Below are 27,793 nucleotides of genomic sequence, written 5' to 3'. Positions count from 1 at the left end.
TGCTCAATATATGTAGCGTCCCCCCGCCTCCCCTCCCATCCCCTCCCCGCCCTCTCCAAAATTTAGATGAAAGAGCTTTTGGATTTTGGGTGACGCTTTGAATCACGTGTTCATAGGAAATACACTCGCTATAATTTTGGCTGCCTCGTCCTGCACCGCCGACCATAGTTGTTAGCTGTGTGTCCATACAGTGCAGGAGGCAGTGGCAGAGGTAATGTACCTTACTGTGGTCACTTACGGGTTCACGCCAGTTCACCGGGTTCACTTGAGGAGAGGTCCCACCCCCTCCCCTTCTCAAAGCGCAACGAACGGAGCTAATCTAAAATTATTCATTTATATATTAATACCGGGATTCCATTTTCCCCGACTAACTATTAAGGTAAGGATGCATCTTGTCAAACCGAATCGTTTTTTATTATTGGCGAGGCATGATCCCAAGTTGTTTACTGAAATTACAGATCGCTATTGCATTTTATCTTATGCTGTAGTCTAGGCAGTTATATGAAGTCGCCAATGTATAAAATGGCGACAGTAGGTGGGGGTGGAGGGGGTGCCGAGTTAGTATTTTTTGGGGGGGAATATTCATTAGGTTATATCCCTCTGAGAGTTGCAGATCGCTATTGGCAAGTAAGCAGAGAGGCTGTGTTTGCCCACAGCATTGTGAAGGGAACGGGTTAACTTGTCAGTTTGTTACAGTTTCAAGAATGTAATTCTTCCTCCGTCTTGCGCTCTCGCACGCTATACAATGTGACGTCTTTGGATATTTTATTGCACAACGCCGTATATTTCTCCCGTAGTGAAATACAGTATTTGCAGTTGTTAAACATGTACTTTTTGAAACAGTCCAACACCATAATTATGACTAAGTTATAGTCCATTCCCATAGATTTTCGAAACACATGCGAACTATCAGTTTATATATGTATTGTCAACTCCAACAAATCCCTTCCTCCGATCAGGATAAAAGGTAGGCCTTATGTCTATGTAGGCTACAGAACTCTTCTTTCATTTCCTCGTCTTCCTCTCTCACCAACATGTGCAGCTGCTCAAGCCAGACAGACAATACAATATATTGTCCTTACATTTGATCATTACTGTGCAAACTAATACACTCATAACTATAGGTTATCTAATAGAGGAGCCGGCATATTTACAGTATAATAACCTAGACTAAATACATGAATAGCTCATGTGTATTAATGTTGAGTAAACTGTGACTGCCATGTGTCTCTCTGTCCGTTAGGGGAGGGACCTCTTTGCTGACTAATGTTGCTTAGAGTGTCTCAAATTGCTCTCAAAGCAAGCACATTTTCACATGACATTTAAGCATATATACACTAGTTTCATATAATTTAGATTATACATAGCCTACTATAAATTGTTCAGACTTGTTCAGTCATGAGGATACAAAAATGGGTGCCGAAATTATCCTGTTCAGTTGCAACTAAAAGCAATGACATACACTCGAACCCTTGACATTGAATATCCAATCACTCATATTCTTAATTGGCAGGCCATTACAGTAAAATAACAAAGGTATATGAGCTCTTATCGTCCAGATCTGGTGGACTCAGTCCAGCTTGGCTCAGTAATGTTGGTCCGTAGAAAGATTTCACTCCAGCAGGAGGGTTACCATGGGGGAATGTCAATTCCCTTTGTGGATCCCTGGGAACGCTCTTCCATCTCCCTTCTCGGAACCGGTCTAATGAGGCCAGGCATATTGCCTTTCATCCTTTACTCCCTGCAATTAGGGACAGCTCACAGTTTTCGTTATGGCCATAACAGAGTGTGTTTGTACACACAGACACAACGTAATGGACTGCATGCGCCCACTCCCCTTCCACAAAAAAAGCCACTCCTTATGTTTTACTGTAAGACTATACAGGACTTTTAGGATTTTAGATTTAGATTTCTGCCAGTAGCAGTGAAATAATAGGTTCTTATGTGCGGCCTACAGTTTACTGTGAATTGTATGCCAGAGCAGAGTACAGAGGAAGGTCATATGGTCATGATTTGCAGTTTTAGCTGACATCAAGTGTATAGCATTCCTTCAGTTCGGAGAGGAAAATCAACTATCTAATGCCAACCAGATCTATTTCCAAGCCGTTTCTGTACAAACAAGCGTTCATGATAATGGCATACCAAGTGGTCCTTACAGAACTCTCTCCAAAGCACAGCAGTGCGTACTGTTTTTTCCTCTCAGTTTGAAAGGATGCCTTTCTATACAGGTTCAGTTTTTATTCAAGGCTTTCATCCTTTCCTATTGCTTTTGTCACAGGACCACTGTTCTGGTATCGCAGCCCAAAAGCACTCAAAAGCGACTTACTTAGACAGTGTGCGTTTGCACTGTTCCAACCAAAAGAAACTTCTGCATTGTAAAAAAAAAAAAAAAAAAAAAAAAAAAGCCTAGAGGGGATAGCAATCCCTGACACTTTGTCCTATGCAAGAAAGGTTTGGTCAGCAGCAGCAGGAGTTTGCCAAGCTCTGGCAGTTGCAAGAGGCTGTGATGTCAGCCATTTTAGGATGGACAGTACAATATTTGCGGTATGCCGCCATCTTTCTTCCCTTTCTTTTTAAGTTGCCAAATCAATGCCTGTAGTACTGGCTACAGAACTGAAGGAGTTATTCATCAAAAGTGATGAAAAAGGATGCATGACTCACAATTTTCTCCCCCCACCCCATCGCACAACATGGTTTGTTTGTCATTCATGTGGGCCACAGATAGAGCGTTTTAGAGAACAATGTAAGATTTCAGCAGTGAGCGTCCTCTATATTCTATAACACGAAACAGTTCAGTTCAGGCAAAGATGCGCCCAACAGGAAGAGTAGCAGTAGTTATACTGCACTCAGTCCTCAGGCCTGCACTTTGCTGCTTTAACAAGATAATAACATTGACAGAAGGTCGCCTGCAATGTATATTGCACTCGTGTTTTCTTTCATGTAGAGCTATGTCATGAAGACAACAGACGAGTACAGTGCAGGTATTGTTGTATGGCTGCGGCCAAAAAGGGAGAAAATAAACTACGTCTTCACTACTGACCACTGCAACTTATCTGAAACACACTGAATGGACCTTTCAAATATGGCTGGCAGGTCATGTGAATCTAGTTTGTCTTGTACCGGACGTATAGTCTAAGGAATTCTCTCTCTCTCTCTCTCTGTGTGTGTGTGTGTGTGTGTGTGTGTGTGTGTGTGTGTGTGTGTGTGTGTGTGTGTGTGTGTGTGTGTGTGTGTGTGTGTGTGTGTGTGTGTGTGTGTGTGTGTGTGTGTGTGTGTGTGTGTGTGTGTGTGTGTGTGTGTGTGTGTGTGTGTGTCTTGAGGTCGGTGGGCGTGGGCGAGTGACTCCAGTGTGCGGTGTGGTGGGCAACGGGAAGAGAGGGGTTGCCATGGCGATGTTAACACATGAGTGGCATCACTGACTGGTCTCCCAGCGGATGGGGCTGCAGTCTGGGAGGAAAGGAGGGGGGGGGGGGGGGGGGGGGGGTGTAGGAGATCGTTGTCTAACAACACCTGCGTCTCAACAGACGTTCAGACACCAACACACCCACATGGGTATCCAGCACAGGGCCAGACAGAGCCAACACACCAAGGCTATGTCTTTGGAAGGAAGCCGGGACACATGGGAGTGTGTGTATGTGTGTGTGTGTGTGTGTGTGGGGGGGGGGGGGGGGGGCAGATGCGTAGACATGGTGGATATGCCGGACTAATGCATATTAGCATTAGCATTACCATATTAGCAGTGTGGTAATGCCCCTGATGACTCTTGAATTATTTTTCAGCACACGTAAGTGTGGAGCTCGCCACTTGTGCATGCTGGCAAGCGTGCCACGTGCACAGCGAAAGGAGTGCCCATGTCTGAGAAAACTCCATCCATACTGTCCATAGCACATTGCTCCACACAGATGGGCATGACTGACACGGACGTGCAGGAAACAGAATGATGGCAGATAGACAGTCTGTCGTCTGAAGGCTCCCGGCATGGATCATGTTTCTCTTAGAAATGAGGCGCCATTGTTCCCAATCCTTTTCCTGTGCAATGGAATAATTGCTCTCTGTCTCTGGCTTATATTTGGGTGTCCAGCTGATACACTCACATGACATTAATCTATTTAATGGACATTTGGCAGAAAATGTTGTCCCTAAACCGATTTTTGATCATTCTGCCCTCCCCCACTCCTCCCTGCCACGCCCAACTGCCACCACCACAGATGTGGTGATATGACAGGTGATATGAGCTGTTTTTTGATGGAAACAAGCTCTCAAGACAGCTGTGAATTGTTGTCAAGACAAATTGTAAGAAAATATTGTCATAAAGCAACACCATGTGAGCCGTTCTCTTCACTGTCTGTTTTTTAGTTTAAAAGAGAAATTTCACAGAATGGTGCAGGTGTTAATTTGTAGGGAGTTGCAAGGAGACTGTGTGCGTGCGTGCGTGCATGCGTGTATTGCATGCTACAGTATCATGGGTGCATGTGTGATTTGGATGTGTCGGAGGAGGTGGAATATTGTACATGCTGTCATCATTCATTGTCTCACTTCCACTCTCAACTGTCTTTTTCTTATCTCCTCCACCTTCCACAATCTCATTCATGTGACAAGTGGCACAACAAACACCAATCTCTGTTAATGTCAGCTGTAGGTGACCCAACAAACTGGGAGTGTCTGAATCAGTGCAGCTGTTTTGAATTAAATTTTAATGTCTAGCAACCACTTTGTAGCCTCTGTTCCCCTTTACGCCAGTAGCAAAGTACATTACATGCACCTTGCCTTTTGTGTAACAGCAATTTATGAGGCAATTAAAATAATACATTTTGTGCATTTTGGGGGGTTAGAATATGGATTGGTTGAAATGTGAGCCGTACACCAAACTAACTTTATACGATAGAACAAATATAAGATTTTATTTTATTTTAAAAAGCAAGTCGTGAAAAATCTGAATGGTTCACACATGAAATCTGTTTGGTTTTGGTTCCATGCATGAGACCCCTTTTCCATGAGTGTGGGCATAGAGGCAGCTTGACTGAGAGCTCTGTCACTCTCCCTCAGTTCAGATACAACTCCCCAGCTCTGTGTAGATGAAAAGAGCTTCATCCTCTCGGTGCCACATTGCCAGTGCCAGTGCAGGTACATACGACACACTGGGGACAGCGATCGTCTGAGCGTTGTCTACCTTGCTGCTGAAACACGAGGCCAGGCTTTTCAGAGAGCGCCATTCAATGGTGCTCCCTGTCTGGAAAGCCCTTGTCTTGTGTCTGATCGCACGTCTCGCCCGCTAGATAAAGCAACCCATTCTTTTGATAGGTGACCTGATTCTTTATGTAACCTTTTCTCAACTTTTGGCTTGTCTTGCATTTTCTCATGCAGGAAGTTGAGTGTTTAGGGGAGAGGCTCTCTCTATCAGGCCAGTGTCTGGCCTGTCACATAGCAACATGCCCTCTGGGGCTTCCCTAGGCCGCAGCACCAGACACAGCAATTTGCCATGACCATATTACCATAAATTGACATTACAGCCCATCAGCTTCTATTTCCCAAATATGGTGACATACTGTATGATGACATTGCTTAAACAAATGTCATATGGAAATGGATTGTGGATACTCCATTTTGGTTTTTTTCATCAGCAACTTACAGTATATAGCATAACCAGGTCTCTTATACAGATGTTTTGGATGTGCATGACTAGACCCATCTCTTGAGAACCGACTTCTAAATCCCTGGTTGCAGTGGAACAAATTCACTGAACCCGTGTCCTCACCAGGGGTTAATCGAGTGTGTGCGTGTATGTGTATTGTGTGTGTGTGTGTGTGTGTGTGTGTGTGTGTGTGTGTGTGTGTGCCATCAGGGAGTATCATGACCTCGCCAGCGGCGAAACATACAGCACAAGCCTGCGTCTGGATGTAGCGAACCAGGATTACTGCATAAGATGCTGCTGACCTAGTTTTTTTTCCTGTGTGTTTGTTTTGTTTTCCTCTGTTTTTTTGGTCAGAAGGCGACCGTCAGAAATGAGAAAGAGGCATTTGGGAGGACGTCACAGGCTTGTCTGGGATCAGCGTGTACTTTTGGCCAGTCATTTGGGGGGAGTTCCGGAACAGGTTCATCTTTTATTTATGAGGTCAGCAGGCTGGCTGTGGTTAATGTACACGTGGAGGTTTTTTCAGACTGCATGTGCCCAACGCTGCGTGACACAAAATTTGTCTGAAGTGTGTGACATTGTATTTTTTTGTGCTATGGCCTAAAAAACCCTGCAGTGTTGAGCCGTTAAAAGGTGCAGTAACGGCCATGCAAGGCACTAGAGGGGTAAGGTTTGTCATTTGTGCCATTGATATTCGTTCCCCAAGATGAGAGGCTTGGGAAGAAGGAGATTTATTCCAAATGATAGAATGAGAGCAGTTTTCAGCTGCATTTCACACATCAACCAGTCTCCACTCTGCTCAAGGAGGGAGAGGTGTGAAGAGAGACTGTGTGTGTGTGTGTGTGTGTGTGTGTGTGTGTGTGTGTGTGTGTGTGTGTGTGTGTGTGTGTGTGTGTGTGTGTGTGTGTGTGACTACATGCTTGTCGGCAGGTGGGTGTATGTCAAGGGTTCATTTGGAGGGCAAGGAGCGGAAAAGCTGCTTTTTTTCTATATGACTTGTTTTACATTTTGGGAAACAACCAAGATTGATAGCCTCAGGTGACTTATGTTCTGAAAAAGATTGACCCCAAAAACTATATATATATATATATACTATATATATGAACTATACTATATATATATATGTAAAATTATGGTTTGCAAGGATGTACATGTACGTGTGTGTGTGTGTGTGTGTGTGTGTGTGTGTGTGTGTGTGTGTGTGTGTGTGTGTGTGTGTGTGTGTGTGTGTGTGTGTGTGCGTGTGCGCGTGCGTGCGTGCGTGCGTGCGTGCATGCGTGCAAGCTCATGTACATTCTTGCACTGGGGCATGTTTTGCTTCATGAAGGAAAGAGAAGGGTGAAGACATGAGATACAATCCATATCCATCTCTACACTAGAACTGTATTAGGAAATACGAGTTGTAACATAAAGACGTCTTATGGTTTTGGACAGACAATGATCTGTAAATGGTGTACACATGTGATGCCATACCCTACTTGTTGAGTGACAGGCCCATTTGCAGGCTTATAAAATGGCTCCAGATGTATTAGCAGTAACCTTGTCAGACATTATCAGAATGTTTCCTGTCATCACTGTTGTTGACAACATACTGATAGAACATCAGTCACCCGATTGGTCGTGACACTGTAATATGAAGGAGTGGCATGATATAGAAACAATAAATTGATCCACCCATGGCCGGGTAGGAAGAATGTATCCTTAATCAGATCAGAATTTACCAATGAATTGTCCCCTCTCAATGTGAATGTTTAGGCCAGTATTTCTTAACCTTTTTCATGTGTGTTTTACAAAAGCACACTACTGTAACGCTGCTTTTTTATATTGTATTTTAATATAGAAAGTCACAAAACATTAGCTTGACTGTTAACTCACAACATATTGACCTTTGTCAACTCAAGATATACTGTATATCAACCTTACACTTATCAACCTCTAAAATGGCTTCTAAACCAGTGTATTTGGCCACGGACCCCCATCTGAAAATGTTTTGCCAGGGAGTGCGTGGACCCTAAGAAGAGAAGATTTGTGTTTAAAAAATTATAAATACACTTTAAAGATTTTTCTAAAATAGCAGATGTACCACCTCGCAGTGCGGCACAAAGTGACATGCTGTGAGCTTGTAGGCCTATATCTATTTTGGAGAACCACTGTTCAAAATTGTGAGATGAGTTTTCTGAAATGCTTATGTTGCTATATAGCTAAAATCTAAAGTGGCACAGTTGCTTTCACGGCTTTAAAATATCTATCCTACACATCCAAGTTGGATAAAAAACAAACAAACCCGGTGTTGATGTTTTTTATGACAAAGAACAAGCTCTGAATACCTTGTGTCATTTGAACATTAGTGAGCACAAACCTGCATGGGTGTGCATATATTTGCATGTTTGTGGCATCTCAACACAACCTGACACAGCGTAGTTGGCAATGTGAGACACATCTTTCTCTACCACTAGCTTGACTTACTGATGAAGTGAATCACACCCACTGAATATGCATCTTTTAAAAGAGGATACTGGGAAACATTTAATTATTTTCGGTGTAAATATTGGCATTCATTTTTCACTGTGTAATGTATGACTAGATGATTGATATAGCCGTGCAATTCCCTATTCATATTGTCTTAAACTTTCCTCTTTTATTCTTTTTGCCATAGGTTCCCAGTGAGCTGTTAAAATCCATGTGACAGCAGACATGAAGAAACACTGTGACGTCATAGCGGCTGGTCCATGACACTGAAGTTCATCCGGCCCTCTCAACAATCCACCTGCCCTCTGTTCTCATTAGACCAGACAACCAGTCAGTCATTCTCCTATCTAATCCAGGCTCCACAATGGCTAGCAAGAGGAAATCCACCATACCATGCATGATACCGTCCAAATCCAAACATGTGCGTGAGGAGATCATACTGGGCTGCCTGCCAGAACTCCTGCCCACAATCCCTGAGGATAGCATACTGAGCATCTCTGGAGAGGAGTCCAGCCATTTCTCCCACAACTCCTCCAAACCTGAGGCTTGCAATGGAAGAGAGAGCGGAGGCACATACAGCTGCCCTACGTGCCGTTTTGAGTCCAGAGATCTAAACTACTTCCTGGATCACATGCACAACTGCCACGTAGACTTCAGGGCCCAGCCCACCTTCTACTGCCTGAACTGTAGGGTGTCAGTGATCCGTTTCGAGGCCCTCGCCCTGCATAATGCTAAAGCCCACCCTGGGATAATGGAGGGTTTGATCACTGCCTCCCTCTCTGTCAACAAGAGGGACGGTTTGACCACTGTGGAGCAGAGACTCTTCACAGACAGTAGAGAGGACTATAGAGAGTCTGGGCTCTCCCTCATCAAAGCGCCCATCGCCAAGATGATGAAAGCCAAGGCGGAGCATAAAAAAATTGTGGTCTCCCACACTGTGGAGGTAAGGAAGATAGACACTGGAAAGGAGGTAAACCCCAGCATGCTGACAAATGTGCCTGAACTCCAAAACGGGGCGATCAGTCTTTCTGGAGCCCCAACTATGCCGAGGACCACTGTCAATCATTTGATTACGACAACGGTGTCCAATCAAGTCTTTCACCAGCACACTCCCTCGCTTTACTCCTCCCCCACCTCTGATTCCAATAAAGACCTTCCAAAGGTGATGATCCCTCTGAGCAGCATTCCCACCTATGATGCTGCCATGGACACCAGCAGCTTTCTCAAGACCTCCTTTGGCAAGTTCCCCTACCCGACCAAAGCCGAACTCTGCTATCTGACGGTTGTCTCTGAGTTCCCCGAAGAGCAGATCAAACTGTGGTTTACTGCCCAGAGGCTCAAGCAGGGCATAAGTTGGTCTCCCGAAGAGATCGAAGAGGCCAGGAGGAAGATGTTCAACACCGTCTTCCAGGGCGGCGCTCCCCCCAAAAACCCTGCTTCGCAGCAACATGTCAATCACATCATAAGTCACCACACAGTCACTGCTCAGCCTCCCCAAACAGGCCCAGTGGCTCCAAACTACCAGATGACCAAACTTCCCTATGGCACTTTGAAAGGTAGTCCTGTTGGGTTGATATCCACTCAGCCTAGCATGTCAACCAACCCGCATGTCACCAGGGTGTCATATCCTGCCCCAGCTTTCCCCCAAAAGTTTCTATCAGTGGTCAGAACAGCGCAGGTACTGGCCAAGAATAGTCCGGAGACAGATAAGAGTAACGGATTGGGCCCAGTCAGTAACACCAGCAGCAGTAGAAGCAGTAGCAGCAGCAGCATTAGCAGCTATTCCAGTTGTAGTAACGGCGGCGATGCCATCGCTAGGAAGCTAATGAACAACAGCAGCCCCACCAGCAGCATTAACAGCGTTGTCAGTTGCTCTGCTAACAACAATGAGGAGCACTGCCTCGCCGATTATACTGGCAAGCCAAGTGTCAGAAGTAACAGTGTGCCGTCTGGATTGGAAGGTTTCACTTTCAACACTAACCAGAGCAAAGTGATAATGAACAACACCAGCAAATGCAACATCGCCTGCAATGATCATAACGGCGGCGGCCCACAGGATCAGTTCCACATCAAAAAAGCAGATGATGAATTCAACAGCTACGTCCATCCACCCAACACCGACACCAGTATTAGCAGTGACTGTTCCAGTGCCACCTGTAACAGCGACCCTAGCCTGAACCATGCCAGCAAATCCCTGAATGAAATCACCAGCACCACTGTTATTACCAAAAGCAGCAGTGGCTTAGCCATCACAGAGGAGGAGGGTAAATGCACCAAGGACTTCCCGATCAAAGGCATGTCGATTTTGCAGCAGCTCATTAAAGAGGACGACCACCTCGAGGCAGACACGACCGGTCCAGAGCTGAGGGTCGACCCTATTAAGATCAACCTGAAACGGTTGAAGATGAACGAGCCTGAGGCAAAATGTGTCTCAGAGACGGTACCAGAGTTCAAGCCTGTAATCTCAGAGGTGCCTGCTTCTCAGTCCGTTTTCTTGCCCTCCTGGGGCAAAAAGTCCCCAGACCAAGCGCACATACTCCGACACGTGTTCTCCAGCACCCACTGGCCTAGCAGCCAGCAGTACGAGGAGCTTAGCATCATGACAGGCCTGCCCAAGTCTGAGGTGGTGCGCTGGTTTAGCGATAGCCGATACATCCATAAGAACGGTCAGCTGAAAAGGCTGGAGAGCTACCAGCGCCTGCCAGCGGATACAGAGGCATCCAGGGGCCATGGAGAAGTCGGCGCAGAGATGGAGAAAGACCATCTGATGGCTCAAGAGAAGCAAGACGTGAACAAGCACCTTGATGGAGGAGCAGGATTGAACTCGGAGCAGCAGGTCGTATGGCAGGATACATACCCACAGCTGTTGGGTGCGATGGTGTCAGAGGAGGCCACAGAGCAAGGCAGAGCTGGGGAATCGGTGCAACCGGTCGTTCTGCGGGATCCCTGGTCTGAGAGAGTGGACGCCCACCAGGAGCCGGTGGCCAGTCAGTCATTCATTGATCAGCAGACAGACGCCAACCAGGCCAGGTAAGTCTTCATCTTTTTATGTCGATACGACACTGCAATAAACTACATAATACTTCCTCTTAATATTTGTCTATGCCAGGGGTGCCCACACTTTTTGAGTGGTGTAAACCACTCCTACAACTGGCTTTGTTAGTGCAGAAAAAATGAGCATGGTTGCTATGTTCACCCTGTTCACCCGGGTGTCCACTCCTACAACTGGCTTTGTCAGTGCAGAAAAAATGAGCATGGTTGCTATGTTCACCCTGTTCACCCGGGTGTGATTTCATTACGTCAGACATGATTTCATTACGTCAGACAGGCCTTACACCACTCAGTTCACACGGGTGTGATTTTTTGACTTAAGAACTACTTTTAAAATGACCAGCTCAACAAGATCTACATTGCTGAAAATAGTTACAATTCTTACCTGAGGGGGCTTTGGAATAGCAGCGCTGGCGTTACGACAAACACACTTGGAATAGGATATAGAGGGGAAAAATTGTAATTGGTAGTTTTTTGTATGTAACTTTGTAATGATATTGACGTTGGCCTTATACTCTACACTTTCATACTGAAAACAATACTATAGAAGCTGTTAAGTGAGCCGACAGGCCCATCTTGATGTCAATCACTCAAGTCACCTTAATTCAAGTTTTTGTATTTGATGTATTTCTTTTTAGGGCCATGCCTTTGTGATCTACTGGTAGATCGCAATCTACCTTTTGGGCACCCCTGGTTTATGCTATTTGAATTCTGCATCAGTACATTTTATAAATGTATGTCTAAAGGCCAGTCAAAGCCACCAAGGTCTGTCGCTTAGTTGTTGCCATGTAGTGAGTGATACATTTAAAAGACAGCAAAAAGATGCACTCTCATGTTGTTGAGTGTCTTATTCAGACAATCAAGGGTCTGTTTTAAGAGGCTATTTTTAGGTAAGTAGGAGTCTGGGCCATTAAATTATAGATTGAGAGAGCGCGTGCTAATATATGTGAATAAATCATGACGACGGATGAATCCGGGCTTCTTTTCACTCCCTTTCAAAATGTGGATCAGTGACATAAACTGTTTCTAATATAATTGGTCATATTATAAGTGCAGTACATGGCAGCCCTAACACGTGTCACTTCCATGTTTGTGTCTTCCCGGCCGCTAGGGACCGCCTGAGAATGGAGATGCTGGAGGTGTGACAGAAGATGCCCTAATCTCACCCGGAGGGAAAAAAGGACGGTTAGGCTGGCTCACTCCCTGGCCATGGTCTGGAGTGTTCATTATGACAGCAGATGTGATTGTAGCTGGACCGCTGGACTCTGACTGTAACTGTGAATACCCCCACCCCTCCTCCTTCCTCTTCCATCTCCCATCACTTCCTGCCATCATCAAAAAGAAAGAACTTGTCACCTTTGAGTCCTGTGATGTTTTAAGCCCTTCATGCTTTCTTTGTGGTTGTGTGGGGAGGGTGCACAATGAGGTCAGTATGAGGGATCTGACAGAAAGAGAAAGAAATGGGAAAAGATGCACATTGACTGGAAAACTGACTTGAATGAAAAAAATAAAGAAAAAAGACATAGGAGAGGGAAGAAAGATATTGTTTTGGGGCTGAGGGAGAAATATATAATATGATTGAAACTGCACTAAACAGGAGGGTTTGTACTGACGGACAAACATGAGATGTGTCAAGAAATGTTATTGTTGGCTTTGTGATATTTTTTACTTTTTTTTTAGCAACCAGTACTTCAGCACTGCCTTGAATTTTACTTTATTCCGTTATTTGGTTTTTCAATTCTATTTACTCTTCTATAGTCACTGTAAGTCCAGATGCAATCAAACATGTTTTATTTAGATCTGTTCTGTATAAATGTTGGTGATCACTTCGCAGTTCAGCTACACGCAAGACTATTTACATAAAATGCACTAATGAAGACAGCAATGCTAAACTCACACTGCCCCAGAATAAAGATATTGACAGATCTGTCAAGATCAGTACACTACACTGCCCTGCAAACCGAACAGAGAAGCCTGTCACGCTAACGTTGCCTTACTCAGCTCTGTCCATGTGTTGATATGACCTGTCTGCCCATCACTTTGCTTTCCAGTTATTGTGCTGTCCAAACAATTACTTGCCAGTGCATTGATGGTCACTGTTGGTCTACATCTGTGAAAAATAAAAAAAATCTTGTGCTGCTTTCTGTACACTTGGAAATGTTCAACTTTTACTGTAAATGTATCAAATCTTGTTACTGGCAAAAATGTTGCTAAAGGCAAAATTATGAATTTGATCCTTACACTGACAGAGTGAGATATTGTGCTAGCTAGAGAGCCAAATGAGGAGAGTCCTCTCGTCAGAACTTTGTGTTCATATAAACATAGTCACTACATGAATCCTATTGAGCTGCATCTTTGTCAAGCTGCTAATAGCTAAGAACGGTGCTATACCATCCAAAGTTAAATTGGAGGTTGATCTCCTACCAGCAGTGTATGCACTTGTCGAATGTTACAAATTTATTTTGGTTCGAGAAATGGAATCTGGACTTACGGTGTTATGATCACTTTTATGAAATAGTCTGATCATAAAGCACTGTTGTATCATCCTTTCTACACTTCTAAATCTTTACAAAATAAACAGAATACTCACCAGGCATTAATGTCTAGTTATTTTCCACAAGTGTGCAACACAATGTTTTGAGACGTGTTTATTAATTGTACATACAGTAGCATGATTAGCACAGAATGTATATTCATTGCAATTATCAAAGCACCATGTAAGCTACACAGTTCCTGCTGACATCTCATCTACATGATGTAGATTCTACATCATCTACTCATAAGAAGCAGCCGGCAAAAACTAGAGTTCTCAACAGGCCCGGCCCAGCCCTACCTGGGCCCTCATCAAACCCTGTACACCCTGTACACCCAAGACATTGCCCCCGCTGCCACCCTTAGATCTCCATATATGGAGCTGACCTGTTCTGACATTCCCAATGTTGATCTTACCTCATCAAACCAAGACACGCTCCATATATGGCCAGACCTCATCAAATCCTGTACACTCAAGACACGCTCCATATATGGCCAGTAGAGAATTCATTCCATATGTTGATCTGACCTCCCAGCAGTCTGCAGACACCCAAGTGGATGCGTGCATGTTACCTAGGGCGAGGTTGCTTCTCGCCCTCAGGGCGTCTTACTGGTAGTGTAGGAAAAAAATCTTTTTGAGCAGGATAGAAGGCTGCAAAGAGTCCAGTAAAATCCACCACAGATCAACCTGCATGTATAGACCGAAACGGGTCTCATGGTCGCAGCTTACGGATTTCCTGTAGGCGGAGCAGACATAGCTGCGGTGTAAACCCGGGTTTACACCAAACTGGCGCATGGAAGGACTAGGCTCTGTGGGTTGACTCCTGTCCGGGCCACTCCGACGTCTCACCAGGTCCACTCCTGCTTCACAGGACCTGTGCGTTGCACCAGACACTTCAGTGTGTGATGTCATGGACACTGGTCTCACTGCTGGGTTACTACAATGACGCTCCAGAGAGTGAAGAGGCGTCTACCTTTACATGTCCATGACTGGGACATGTAGTCCAGGAAGGGAGACCAGTGTCCATGACATCACTGGCACTTTGTGTAATACACGTTTAGATATTTTAGCATTTCACATAAAAACCCCAGGAAAGTGTTTGTCTCCCAAACATTACATTTTAATTAGATCTGGTTGCAGAAGGGGTGAAGTGGCCCTTTAAGCGAAGACACAGGATGTTGAAAAGTACTAAGTCATGCTATACTGTTGACTAAATACTCTTTAGGTTAGTCCAATTGGAAATCTAATGTTTGAGAACTTCAGAATATAAAATAAATACCCATAGCCAAACTTCAGCAGATCTCTTCTGACTACTAATCCAAAACCAACAACCAGCTGGGTGTCTAGGGGCCTGCTCTGAGGAGACTTGTTTTTAACTCCATTCCAGAACACACTACCCTCTAGTTCATTTTTACAAATATGCAGGTTTACCAATTAAAGAAAACAAAGATCCAGTAATAGCAAAAGGACATCACAGACAGCATTTTGAGTTGTAGGATTTAATTAATTCTCTTTACAACCTACAATGAGCTTGAAACTAAAAACTTGAGGGGAAAAAATAAAACCATGATTGAAGGCTATGACAAAAGGTTTGTAAAACAGTAAATGGACATGATTTGACTACCTACATCAACTTTGTCATACATGAGTGGAATAGACTGGAATCAGACTAATAGATATTCACATTAAAGTGTTTGTTTTTGTCCTCAATCTCTACAATTGTAAAAACTGCTAAAATTGTAACAGGTTTCTCTTTTTTGGCAAAGTCAATATCCCTCTAATACCATTCCGAAAACACATTTACTGATTTGAAATACATTTAAATATTATCTTAAAGTAACAGATAAGGGAGTTTCTTTCCTCGACATGTGAAAATAATTAAGTTAAAATCAGATGTAGACAGGGCAATGGAGAAGGATTAAGAGGATGCTGGCAACCAAAAGGGGTGAAAAGAAAATTGGTTCACATTTACACTGAACAAAAAAGTCCCTGATAGAGGCTGTAAAACAAAATATTCACATTCTGTTTGCAATATTGACATGGTTGCAGTATTCTCCCCCACCCCCTTGCCCATCCAGACATGCCCTTTCATGTTATATTATTCAACACTCCAGTTTAAAATATCATTCATCCAAACACACAGCTTTCATGGTCCCCCCCCACACTCATCACAAAACTAAAGCTCACATTGCATTCCCGCAAAAGGCGTGTGGGTGTATTTAAGGAATTCATTTGATTTAACTTTCTCTTCTATCAAAATATAGAATTCATTAATAATACATGGGAGGGCTAAAAAATACAGAGTGAACAAAGATATTAAAATGATACACAAAGCTTCTTTTTATGAATACAGTAGCTATAGGACCACAGAGTTCGAAGTACAGGCATTGCCAGGTGTTGTCCCCAATGAGGGAGAAAAAGGTCAAAGGTTCTTCCAATTACTGGGACTACACCTTGACGCTCAGTTGTGGGCATAGTTCAGCCTTGAAGCCCGACCTTGGATCAGGTCCTCAGACCAACCACAACCCTCGTCAGCTCGAAATGCAATCAAAATGAAGTAGTTTGCTTGCCTGCCGTTGCCATTCTTGTCAGCTCACTTTATCCACAATTAATTGTCAGGTCTGGCCATCAGGTGAAATTCAGTTATGCTAAAAACAAGTATCCAATAAAACGGGAGTATCATAGTTAAAACCACAAACTTGGATTTAGAATTCATAGTCATCTTCTGCCATGTCAATAGCCCAGGCAAACTTTTCACGCTGGGTTTTGTTGTAGATCTTCTCAATGGGTATGTCCCACTTCTTACACCTTAAGAAACAAGACGAGAAATTAGAATGGTACTCACTAATCATTCAAATCACAATGCGCTCCACTCTCCCGTGTGATTATGTTAATCAATTACGTCTCATTGACCAAAGGCATAAGGAGAGTGCTGCAGAAATGGGGAGCTGTAACATAAGTCAAGCTCAGCCCTTAAGGTCTTGCTGATATCAAGAGTCTTACCAGGCCACAGAGATACGTGGGTCCAGATAGTTGAGTTTTGAAGTGCCGAGGGCAATCTGCTTGTTCTCCTCACGGTCGGTGGCCTGCACCTCCAGCTTCATTAGCTGCTCTTCTATCCTCTCGACTGCCTTTTTCTTGGTCTCCACAGTCCTACAGGATATGGAGGAATGGTGGAACAATCACATCAGAGAAAGTCATCAAAACCACAAAAACGTAGATACCTCATTCGCCGCTGCAGTTCATTGGAGCGACATCCATGTTATGGAAGACGCCATATTGGCCATCCAATATGGCAGAGGCACAGCACGATGCCACTCAAGAGACTACTGGTCAAACACAGCACGTCTTTTCGGGGACAGTAGTCACTTCAAGTGGCATCACGTTGCGCCTCCGCCATATTTCATAACCAATATGGCAGCTGCCATACGATACATATGTCCCAGAACCGGAGGAGGAGTCTACCTTTCTTTGTCTATGATCTAAACTACAAAACATCACGAAGTATTTCATAGTGAAATTAGCTAGTCTTTAGTGTTACTCACTTTTTGGACTTTTCATCTCTCCGTACTTTGGCATCAGCCTTGGCACTCTTCAGCTCCCTCTTGGAATCAGAGAGCTGGTCCTTCTTTGCATCAATCTGAGAATGGTGAAGATGGTTGAGTTCACTCAGTGGAGACAATAGGGTTTAATATGTGGGCTTTTGAGGAATCTCATAGCAATACCAAGCATATTCATAAATGCTTGATTTGGGTTGCTAAATTCTATCATTGCTCATCCATCTTTCAAACAAACATCTAGTATACCAACCTTGACCTCATTGTACCATTGACCCAAGTTAACCTACATAAGACTAATTAAATTGAAATTCAACTAAAGCCTAGTCTAGAGCTACAACTTCATGGATAGCCATTTTAGACAGTCAGTCACATTGAAATTAATTTATTTGAACCACAGGAGCCAAGTAAACCATTTCAAATTGAATTAACCAAAACAGAAATTAATCTCACTTTAGTCTGCAGGTTTTGCATAGACTTCTCATAGGTCTTGGGTAGCGCCCTCTGATGGTTACAGAGGATGGCTACAGCTCTGTTGGCCCTGTTGTAAGACAGGATCTTGGCTGGAACGTTCTCGTCCGCTAGAGAGGCAGAGGAAGAACACAAGTTAGTATGCTTAATTACATGGCTTGGTTCTGATTGCTTGATTCCGATTGGTCAATCGCAGAATTCAGCCGTGTGTTATTTCTTGATAACAGACCGCTCTATAACAGACCGCTGCCTAATCAAACCCTCAGAGCACCTGGCTGCAGGCGCTTGATTTACTGCTTTTCCAACATGTAAACAGTAATTTATAGCTAAACATTGCTCTTAAAATGTTTTTGAAAACATTTGAGCGAGAAATAGACGAAGCAGTACCCGAAAATGAACAAGTGAGTTGATCAAATGTAATCAGACAGTGCTGCAGCTGGGCAGACGCCGGCCAGCATGACACTTATGGAGTACTTTCGGTAATGAAAGCAAGGAAATCTCATTTTGTTGCATTTTGGGTCAATTATTAATTTAAATATTAAGTAGCCATGTAATAAGTGGGAGAATGTATGGCCGAGTGGTCATTGTTTATAGATAAATCACCGAGAGGGTGATTAACCACTGACGCGTAACGGAGGTGTTAATCAGCCTGAAGGTAGCATGGGTGCTTCCTCTAGCTTAAATCAAAACTATGAGGCTATTGGGATGGATCAGAATAGTAGACTAGTTAAGATTTAATGTATTCGTTTTTATTGCCTTGGATGGGTAACCAAAGAGATCTACCACAAATGACTAGTCCACATTTAGAAGGTAGGGTGATATCTATTAGAGAAGAACTTACGACTGGTCAACTCTCCAAGCTGCTGCTGGAGGGTGATTGAGGCGTTGTAAGTACGGAACACTTTGGCCGTCAGACCTTCCATCAACTCCTGGAGGTGCTTGTTCAGAATGGAGGTCTGGAGGGATGACAAGGAAGTGTTCATTAGTTTTATAACAAACACTGAATATGGAAAGCTTGAGGCTCAATGCCATTAAGAAGAGTCTACCATTAAACTTTAATATCTTGCATAACCATTTTGCCAATGCACTGAAGACCGACTATAATGTTGGTTCATGTCAAGTTAGACTTGAGACTTTAGGAATATAGTTATTAGTCATACAGGTATATAAATGTTATGATGTATGCATAATTAATTATGTCAGTCCTCACATTAAGCCCAGCAATACATATACAATCAACATGACCAGGTGGGGTCTTTCTACAATTCCTTGGATCAACTAGCCAATATCAAGCTTACATTGAGACGGTCAAACAGGTCATCTTCCGGCTGCTTATTCTCCATGAACAACTGGAGATTTTTAAATACCTGGAAGAGATTTGGGACATTAATACCAAGAATACCACAATGGCTCACAAACACCGTTAAAGCAAGATGGCCGTCTTTACCCTCTTTTCCACAGGGACTTTGTTGTAGTAGCGGATGGAGTCTTTACCCAGGAAGTCAAACTCCACCACAAACTCCTGTCCATCTTTTTCTGGGTACAAGTTGATGTGTTCCACTCGGAGGGAGCAGCAGCCCACCGTGTCTGCCGTTTCCCCTTCTTCCTTCTCGTTACCGGCTCTCAGAGCAAGCTAGAGCACATCAGAAAAGGAACATTACCCTCAAAGCACTCAGGTTTAAACTACTGCCCTCACTTTCAACACGAGGATAATGCCCTCACACAGCATTTAATAAAAATCCCCCACACCTGTAAGTCAGTACATAAAGTTACCTCTAAAGCATGGGGTAGTTTACAGGGATATCTCAACCCAGAACATTTGACAAGCTCATATTATATATCTATAAAATATGCTTATGCTTAGTCTAATTTGCAATTTACTATGACACATTTACACAACTGCAAAGCCAAGACTGTACTGCCATTTTCCCCAGATGTTCAGCACTTACCCTAGTGAAAGCATTTGAAAATGTTGTTGAGACTAATAGGGATGTAACAATTATAGTTGCATTCCTCGTAACAATATTATGGATGTAAAAAAAAAAAAAAAAAACTTAAAATATTATTTCTAAAATTAGAAATGAAACCATTACGATTGTTTACAAAACCATTATCGTTTACAACACGTTCCTGAAAAGTTCTAGTTCTTAAAGGACAACTGTGGGGTTTTTTTCAACCAAGGTTCAGTTTTAGGTTGTTTTTAGAAAAAGTAAAAAAAAAGGTGAGCGTTCCATGTTTAAGCAGCAAATGAAAGTCATTTTGATAGGAGACAGGGCATTCAAACAAGTAGCTAAATATATCGGTTTACAAAATGTTAAGTGTTCAAGTAAAGTTGAGGAGAGAAGACGGCAGTGGATTACTTTTTACTCATGCAGAGCCCGCCACCTCCCACTTACTCAATTTGGATAATGAATGTTAGTTTTAAACTAAGACCCTTTGACCCATTTTTGAGGGGCGCCAGCCCCTCCTCTACACAGGTTTAATGTTTGTCTTTAGTTCATTTACACACACACACACACACACACACACACACACACACACACACACTAGGAAATGAGTGCACTGTCTATGGCAGTGTGTGCACTCATTTCCTAATACATTACAAAGGCCAAGTCTATACTCACCTGGCATCCCCATTTTGGGCACGTCATTACCAGTGATCACTCCCAAATGTTCAAATATAGCCAATCTACTACATGGTCAAAATGTGATGAGACAGGGTGGTCACATGGGCTATTTTGCACTGAGACTTTTACTTGTGCTTGGTGTGACTTCAGTTGAGTAAAACCGGTTAATAGTTGCATCCCTAGTTGGTAAGTCATACGGCCTCTACCCTTACCTTGTCAATGAAGTAGAGCGCCACAGCCCTCTGTCGGATTCGCATCTCCTTGGACTTCCAGTCATCGCGGTACTGGGCCCTCAGGCGGTCCACACACTTCTTCAGTCGACGAGCCGTCTCGTATTTCTGCCAGTCTTTCTCTCCCTGCGGGCACAAACGCCACAGAAAATGGAGGAGATGACTAAGCACTCAAAGCAAGACTGAAATTACAAGACTGTAGCGATGCAACCTACAATTACTCGTCACAGGCAATACATTTTAAGGTAATTATGTACAAAAGGTAAATGCTCATATTACATTTTCTTAATAAGTTTATCCAGGTGTCAAACTTCCATATAAGACAATTTGTTTAGAATGTGCACTATACGTTAACTTCCGTTGAGAGACTAGTTGATTAATATTTACTAAATACTGAAGTGCATCATCAAGATCATGGGCCTACCTTGATCCTTGAACTGGGGTTCAACATGATGTACTTGATGGAACCTTGGATATTTTCTGTCCAGGATACAAGCCAGGTTACTTTGTTGTCATGACGAACCTCCTTCCACCTTGTGCCTGGGGGAGCCTTGGGGGGCTTGGAGTCTCTGTGAGGCAAGGATTATAACATATTGTTTTACAATGTTAGGTAAGAAGGGGGCCGGACAATAAGCATTTGCTTCTCTGCATCCCTTGAACAAACAAAAAAATACCGAAGCTGAAAACTTCACTCACTTGCTGCAGTTGATGATTACGTCCTCGGGTCTGATCCTACGCTTCAGCATGCCCATCTTGGGGTGGTCTCCTCTGCCCCGGAAAAGTCCAGGCGGCTCAATGCGGAAATTAGCGATGCGCTCCTTGTGGTTGTCCATGAGACAGAAGCCATACTCCTGCAGGATGCGCTCATTCTCCAATTTGATTTTCTATAAAATTGAGAGATGTCAAATTGTCAACCAACACTAGAGCTACATGTCACTTTCATCCGGGGGAGGAGGGGGTACATGGTCGAAAATGGACCCAATTCGGTCTTATGTCCATGTCTCACCAGTTTCTCTTCTTTTGACATTGCTTTCCTGGCCTCTGATAGAGCCTTGAAGTGCTCATTCATCTGGTTGAAGTCACACTTTTTAAGATCTGTGATTGTAGCCTTTTCCTCGGCAGTCATTTCCTGTTGGTCGGGTGGGACAAACATTTGCATGATCAAAATGAACCAATTATGTTTTGCACAAAAAAAAAGACACACAGACCATGCCCGTTTCCTACCTTTCGCCAGTCTTTAAAAAAGTTCTTTCGGAAGATATCTTTTGTGGTGTAATCATGGTCCAGCATTTTTCCAAAGAAGGTGGCCACTTCTTCAGCTTCCGGGCTGAGCTTCATGTGCTTTCCTAAAACAGATGCATAAACACTGGTTGATCAGTCATTAACGCTTATGAATGAAACTACTGCATACCCGACAATTAGTGAAATATAAAGAGTATAATGTCATGTGGGAAATTGTTTTACCATCGTAGTAAAATTTTACACGGCTGGGAAGAGGTTCATATGGTGGTGCCAACACTGGTCCTTTGTGTTCCAGAAATCTCCACTTGGAGCCATCTGTGGACCTCTCCTCCTCCCACCTAGAATAGACCACAGAATGAGAAGTTAGCATAAGACATAATTAAGTTACTTCATGTCATGCAATAGAACCAAACGACTCGTCGCCATACTGATAACAGACAAGGAAATGCTTAGCAGGTGGCAGGCAAAAACTAGGCTCACCATTTCCACTTCTCCTCCGGCTCCTTTTTAGCTTTCTTCTTTCCGTCAGCGACTTGACCTTTTTTGTTTTTTGTCTTCTTGGGCTTGACATCCTAAAAAGCAAAGACTGAATATATGAGCCGTGTTTCACTCCCAGAAAAAAGGTTCAGCATCAACACACAGGCTTGAAATTAATTTTCAATTCCTCAGGTGTGCCCCAAACACAGCCCCCATCCAAAGGTGTTGGAAAAGATCAGAGAACCCTTCCACATTCATGGACATGAAAACCCAAGAGCAATTCAGCACAATACCTCACCTCCTCATGGTCGTCTTGTTTCCTTTTTTTGGCCTTCTTTTCATTTTCGATCTTTATTTTCTTAGGCTTGAAATCAGAGCTGAAAGAAAACACCAAGTGTTATCCAAGGCAACAGTCTTCTCCAATCTGCATTTGGCAGCAACTCTGTGGGAAACGGGGGGAGTTCTTGCACCGTCAACCGTTCAAATCCGGTGCCGTTTAAAAGGCAAACTGTAATGTGCATGCCACATAAGGTGATGTGCCCTTCTACTCTCCAATGTCTTTGTCTTGCATCTCTACACCTAGCCCTAAGACAATTATAAATACAGACACTATATACACTGTGTGTGGATAATATACAGACACTATATACTGTGTGGAAAATATTTAATAGTTTTTTGCTCTCTAAAAGATCCTATGAATAGCAGTGTTTGTAGTTCTTTCCAATGGCTGAGCAAGCCCGCTCTCCCTGAAAAACGACCATATGCACAATGGAGTACTATCGAAGCATCATCTTGGCTGCACACATTTAAGGTCAACTGAAACTCTATCCTGGTTGAAGAAAACTTGGGCACTCACTCATTGTCACCCCGTTCTCTTTTCAGAGTCTTCTCAAATTTAGGCGAGTGGTAAGAGTCATCGTTGGGCTCCGACTTCACACGTGGAGGACTAGAAACGAAAACAGCCACAAATGAGGGATAGTTCACCTCAAATCAACATATTAAGACATTTTAGCAGACATGTAAAATGTTCTACCTGGCAAAGCCATTCTCCTTTTCCTTCTTGACATCAACGGATTTAACCTGAAAGGAACAAGTATTCGTTATGTGAGGAACATAACATCACATTTCTTTCAACCCATGTATTCTATGTACATACATTTTGTTCAAGCAACTAACATTACAAAAAGTAAACAGTCCCATCATATTAGCTTTGAATTAACTAAATTAGTACAACATGATAAATATTACTTGATCAGATTGCACACGATAAGAGACTGATCGTTAAGTTAGAATTAGTAAACAAAATATGTTTTCCCATAGTAGCAGATCTACAAGTTCAAAACTTGTAGATGGTCCATTTTTTAAATATCTGTGGTTAACTCTTCACCTTGTCTTCCCTCTTCTTCTCTTTGTCCTTGTGCTTATCCTTGTGTTTGTTGTCCGTGCTGCCATCCTTGTGTTTGTCCGCGCTGCCATCCTTGTGTTTGTCCGTGCTGCCATCTTTGTGCTTTATCTTCTCCTTTTCCCTATGCTTTTTGTCAGACGAGTCCTTGTGGTCACTGGCATTGGAAGAGAAAAAAAGATAAGGCATTTTACCACCTCAATCTGGACCAAACACTTGGCTGTGGCAATGTAGTCATGTGAGCAGACACCACACCACTTATCAGACAGGCACATAACCTTGCAGTGAAACCCATCTCCAACTTATGGGCGGGATATTAAAAAGGTTCACAAAAAGTCTCAACATGTAATACAATGCAAACCATTTAAGGTGACATACCCACTGCCATACTTTGACTTCTCCCGCTCCTTGTCTTTCTTGTGGTCCTTGTGTTTGTGTTCCTTGTACTTTTCTTTATGTTTGTACGAATCTAAAGAAAGTGAAGAGTCAAATACATTAAAGATACATTTTCGGGAGACAATTCTACGCTGGGAGATTTTAATAGTCTTTGTCAGATGTCAACGACCAACCAATATCACTTAAGAAATTTGGCCGATTACCCTCTTTGAACAGCCAACCAGTAGCCACCTAAGCAAGTCCAATCTAACTGAAGAGGGCCATTTGCAGCTCAATAAGTCAACTTTTGAACTAGTTTGATATGCATTTGGTTCTCATAGTTATGAACATGCTTTACCATCAACAAGCAGAGCATCTATGACAGTGAGACAGCACCCTCTAGTGCCCAGATACTGATCTTTGTCAGTGAGACATTATGAAATGGCAGACAGTACACTAGACAGGCTTCAACATGCTCAGAAAATACAAACAGGCAATTATTCTTCGCTTCAAAGTCACAGCCATGAGGAAATCCCTGTAAATCTCACATTGGTTATAAAAAAAAAAGAGGCTGGTATTGTAAACAAATTCAACAAATAAACTGACCAATATCAATGACGACCACCTCATGCCAAACTTCCACGTTTCAAGAACTTCAGCCAATTGTCTGACACAGACAATGCTTAAAGTGAGCTATTTACACACATGTCCTTAAATATCAAGTCATGCCGCTTCCATGATGTGGAGGAAACCAAAACCTGACTTTTAACAGAAAGTGCCATTTCAAACTTACTGACAGACAGCTGTTCCTCGGTTACAACATTTTCACTGAAGCATTGTAAGACGTTCATCATTTAGGACAGGGGGGAAAATATGGGTCCCAGACAGACAACAGTTTACTGCAGGGGCATGCAATGTTCAACCATGCCGTTGTTCAAACAGATTTGCACATGTGAAATAACTGTTTATACCATAGATAGAAGGCTGTGTATTCTGCTATCTTGCACCAGTTATGTGCATCATCTATATATTCAATTGATATATTCTAAGGCCCGATTCATACTCCTATTTTTAGAGCCGAATAAAAGTCGGTTCGGCTCTGTAGAGCCTACAATGTGACATAATTTGAGGTTCGGGGGGAGGGTACCGTCCTAAAGTCAGCTCTTCGGTGCTACTGAAAATTTCTGACAAGCCGAAATCATTTCAGCACTACAGCGCCGAAACAGCGGTAAACTAGGAGTATGAATCAGCCCTAACAATACTGCAATTTGTACTCTACTGAAGCCACGGTATATACACTGCATCATTAAACAGCTCATTTGATTTGATTATCTATTAATTAAGTTAATGTAAAGCACTGTTTTATTATGTGCTCTAAAGTTTCATTAGTGTGGCAGGAGTAACATGCATTATAATAATTTGTTAATGAATTGTTAGTTTTTTTTTTAAAGGTTAACCAGGAGTTAAGGTAGACAAATGAAAAGTATTTAAATTAGTTTGCAATTTTAGATGGTAGACATTGCCGATATTAGTGAGGCATAGCTAAAAACTACATACAGTAATTACATATACAGGCAATCTATGTTAAACATCCATACTGTTTAAAGCAGTCTAAAATAAATCTTGATGTGTTGAACCTTTCCCATTGTAAGAAGCTTTGTAAACTGTAGTGGTGGTAAACATCCCAACATTTTATACTAAATTGTGATGTAAAAAAAAAAATCCATGATCATGAACTTATTGACTGACATGGTCTTTGCTACTGTTAATACACTCTAAAGTCCTTCCGTTAGTGTATCCATTTTTAACAGTTACATTTGTACACAAACAGTCAAAAGAACAATGAGTGGTGTACTGTGTGTAGTCACCCTAAGGGAACCTCGTCTCATCTGTACTTTACAACCTCAGATCATCTGCCTGCTATGGTACAGTCAGGCCGCTACTGAAAAAGAAAATGGCGCAGAGACTAAGTCCTCAGCCCCCAAACCCTCACTTTCAGTCTGGAAATAAGGCCTTTAAAGCGCACCAATATGCGAGTCTAATCAGATAAACTAATAAAACACGCCCAAATGTATAGATATAGACGGTCCGCTAGAGATAACAAACGCTTAAAAAGCTTTTTCAAGGCCCCCCTTTTGAACAATAGGCGCTTGTGAGTGAAGCAGAGGACTTAGTCTCTGGACGCCATTTCTATCATTCTGCTAAGAACAACGTTCAATGTGTGAAGAGAAGACATGTCACCATTTCAAAACAGACAATTCGCTTTTATTATGTCATCCATATTATAACTGCAAGCTTACCATTGATCCGGGAGCCACAGTCAATCTGAAAATTAAAAAAAAGACATGGTTAAAATTCCATAGTAGCCAACTAGCCCGGCTAACTAACTTTTAACTTCAACTGGACCGCAAAGGCGACAGTCATTCAATTCCTGGATATATTACTTGGTCGGGCCACGGTGGGACGTGACCTGGAAAAAAAAATAGAAATATTGGCGACGCGTGCCGCGGCGACACTTTTCTCGGTTAAAAAAAGTCATTTTTGTCGATCGACAAAGTAGACCTAAATTAGCCTTTAGCTAGTGAGCTAGCCACACTAGCTTCACACACCGGCAGACAGTGTGAGCTGGCTGCTAACGGTAGTACCCATATCAAAAAGTACTAGCCATTAGCTAGAGTCAGTTTCAACCAACGTTACTATGGAATACAACACATGCTCGTCCGTCGCATGGAGGTCAAACAAAATCGTAGACGCGGATACATTTTGATGGATATTGAGGATACAAGGGTGTGATGATATTTATCAAGTTCACGTTTAGCAGTCAAGCGTTATGTGCGCTTACAGACATGCCTAGCTAGAGCGCGCTAGCGAATGCTAGTTAAGTTAGCTGACCTGTAAACCCAGACAAATGATGAATAAACCGCAAGTAAAACAGCATAACCTTTAAATGGCATAAAGATGACAAAATACACGTTCAGTTACCTGGTTGTCGCTATGATCTCCGCTCATTTCCTATTAGTTGTGTGATAAAACAAAAAAACAAAAACAAAGTGTGTGAACGTGTGGTTAAAACACCGGCTGGGGAGATGCACGGCAGGCCAGGCAGAATGAAGAAAGAAATAGTTGTGTAATAGACCAAGTCCGAATTTTATACTAATGCGCACGCGCAAGACACTTTAAATGGGTGGAGGGACGCGCCGTAGCCCCTCCCCCTCCCAAAACGTGTTCGCTTCTCCAGCCCACGTTGTTGCTCAGAGCAGAGGAACAGGAGACAGACTCCAGAGGTTTACAAACTCTATTGGCTTGCTTTCTTTCCTTCTGTTATGTGTCTATTCAGTTTATTAAGAATATGTTAATCTTGTGATGTTCTGTGACTTCTATCATAACCCAGATGTGTGTCTATTTGTACGTCTCTAAATGTTTTGATGAATTGAACAAGGTGGACCCTCTTGTAAACAAGTGTAATGCTTTATTGGGTTGTCCACTCACAGTTAACAGTCTTTGTATTGAGTTGTGCTTGAAATGTACTGTAATTCTGCAAACTGTTAATAAATATTTCAATCAATCAATCAATGTGATGTCTCATGTCTCTATGAATTATTGAATACACAGGACTACAATGGATGATTGATTGATTGATTGACTGACTGATTGATTGATTGATTGATTGAAAATTGTATTAACAGATTGCAGCATGGGTAGGCCTACAGTTCAAGGAAGGTACAGA

The 27,793-nt window shown here is 42.8% G+C and overlaps 2 protein-coding genes across 3 annotated transcripts; one reads left to right on the top strand and one right to left on the bottom strand.

Moving 5' to 3' along the window:
* The first annotated feature begins 210 nt into the window (after positions 1–210).
* zhx3a (zinc fingers and homeoboxes 3a) lies at positions 211–13,748 on the top strand. The gene is made up of 3 exons (XM_079510964.1): positions 211–379; positions 8,289–11,131; positions 12,264–13,748. Exons 2-3 carry the CDS (start codon positions 8,466–8,468, stop codon positions 12,295–12,297), a joined length of 2,700 nt encoding a protein of 899 aa, XP_079367090.1. The 5' UTR covers positions 211–379; positions 8,289–8,465; the 3' UTR covers positions 12,298–13,748.
* Positions 13,749–15,168: 1,420 nt separating this feature from the next.
* Positions 15,169–27,200, bottom strand: top1a (DNA topoisomerase Ia). 2 transcript variants are annotated; one of them, XM_079510995.1, is made up of 22 exons: positions 27,049–27,200; positions 26,367–26,391; positions 24,070–24,160; positions 23,778–23,848; positions 23,677–23,726; positions 23,323–23,369; positions 23,146–23,235; positions 22,588–22,666; positions 22,293–22,384; positions 22,035–22,150; positions 21,795–21,916; positions 21,577–21,699; positions 21,267–21,454; positions 20,995–21,139; positions 20,553–20,696; positions 19,161–19,346; positions 19,012–19,080; positions 18,555–18,669; positions 17,696–17,823; positions 17,231–17,325; positions 16,689–16,838; positions 15,169–16,493 (listed from the first exon to the last, which is right to left on the bottom strand). In XM_079510995.1, the coding sequence occupies exons 1-22, from the start codon at positions 27,073–27,075 to the stop codon at positions 16,391–16,393; spliced, it is 2,256 nt and encodes a 751-aa protein (XP_079367121.1). In that variant the 5' UTR covers positions 27,076–27,200; the 3' UTR covers positions 15,169–16,390. The 2 variants fall into 2 exon arrangements, with proteins under 2 accessions (XP_079367121.1, XP_079367120.1); XM_079510994.1 differs by having other exon boundaries at positions 23,677–23,848.
* Positions 27,201–27,793: the final 593 nt, after the last annotated feature.

The sequence above is a fragment of the Electrona antarctica genome (assembly GCF_951216825.1).
Source record: "Electrona antarctica genome assembly, chromosome: 9".
Lineage (NCBI taxonomy): Eukaryota > Metazoa > Chordata > Actinopteri > Myctophiformes > Myctophidae > Electrona > Electrona antarctica.
Note: the sequence above shows the minus strand (reverse complement) of the source record. Positions and strands in the feature narration are given on the sequence as shown.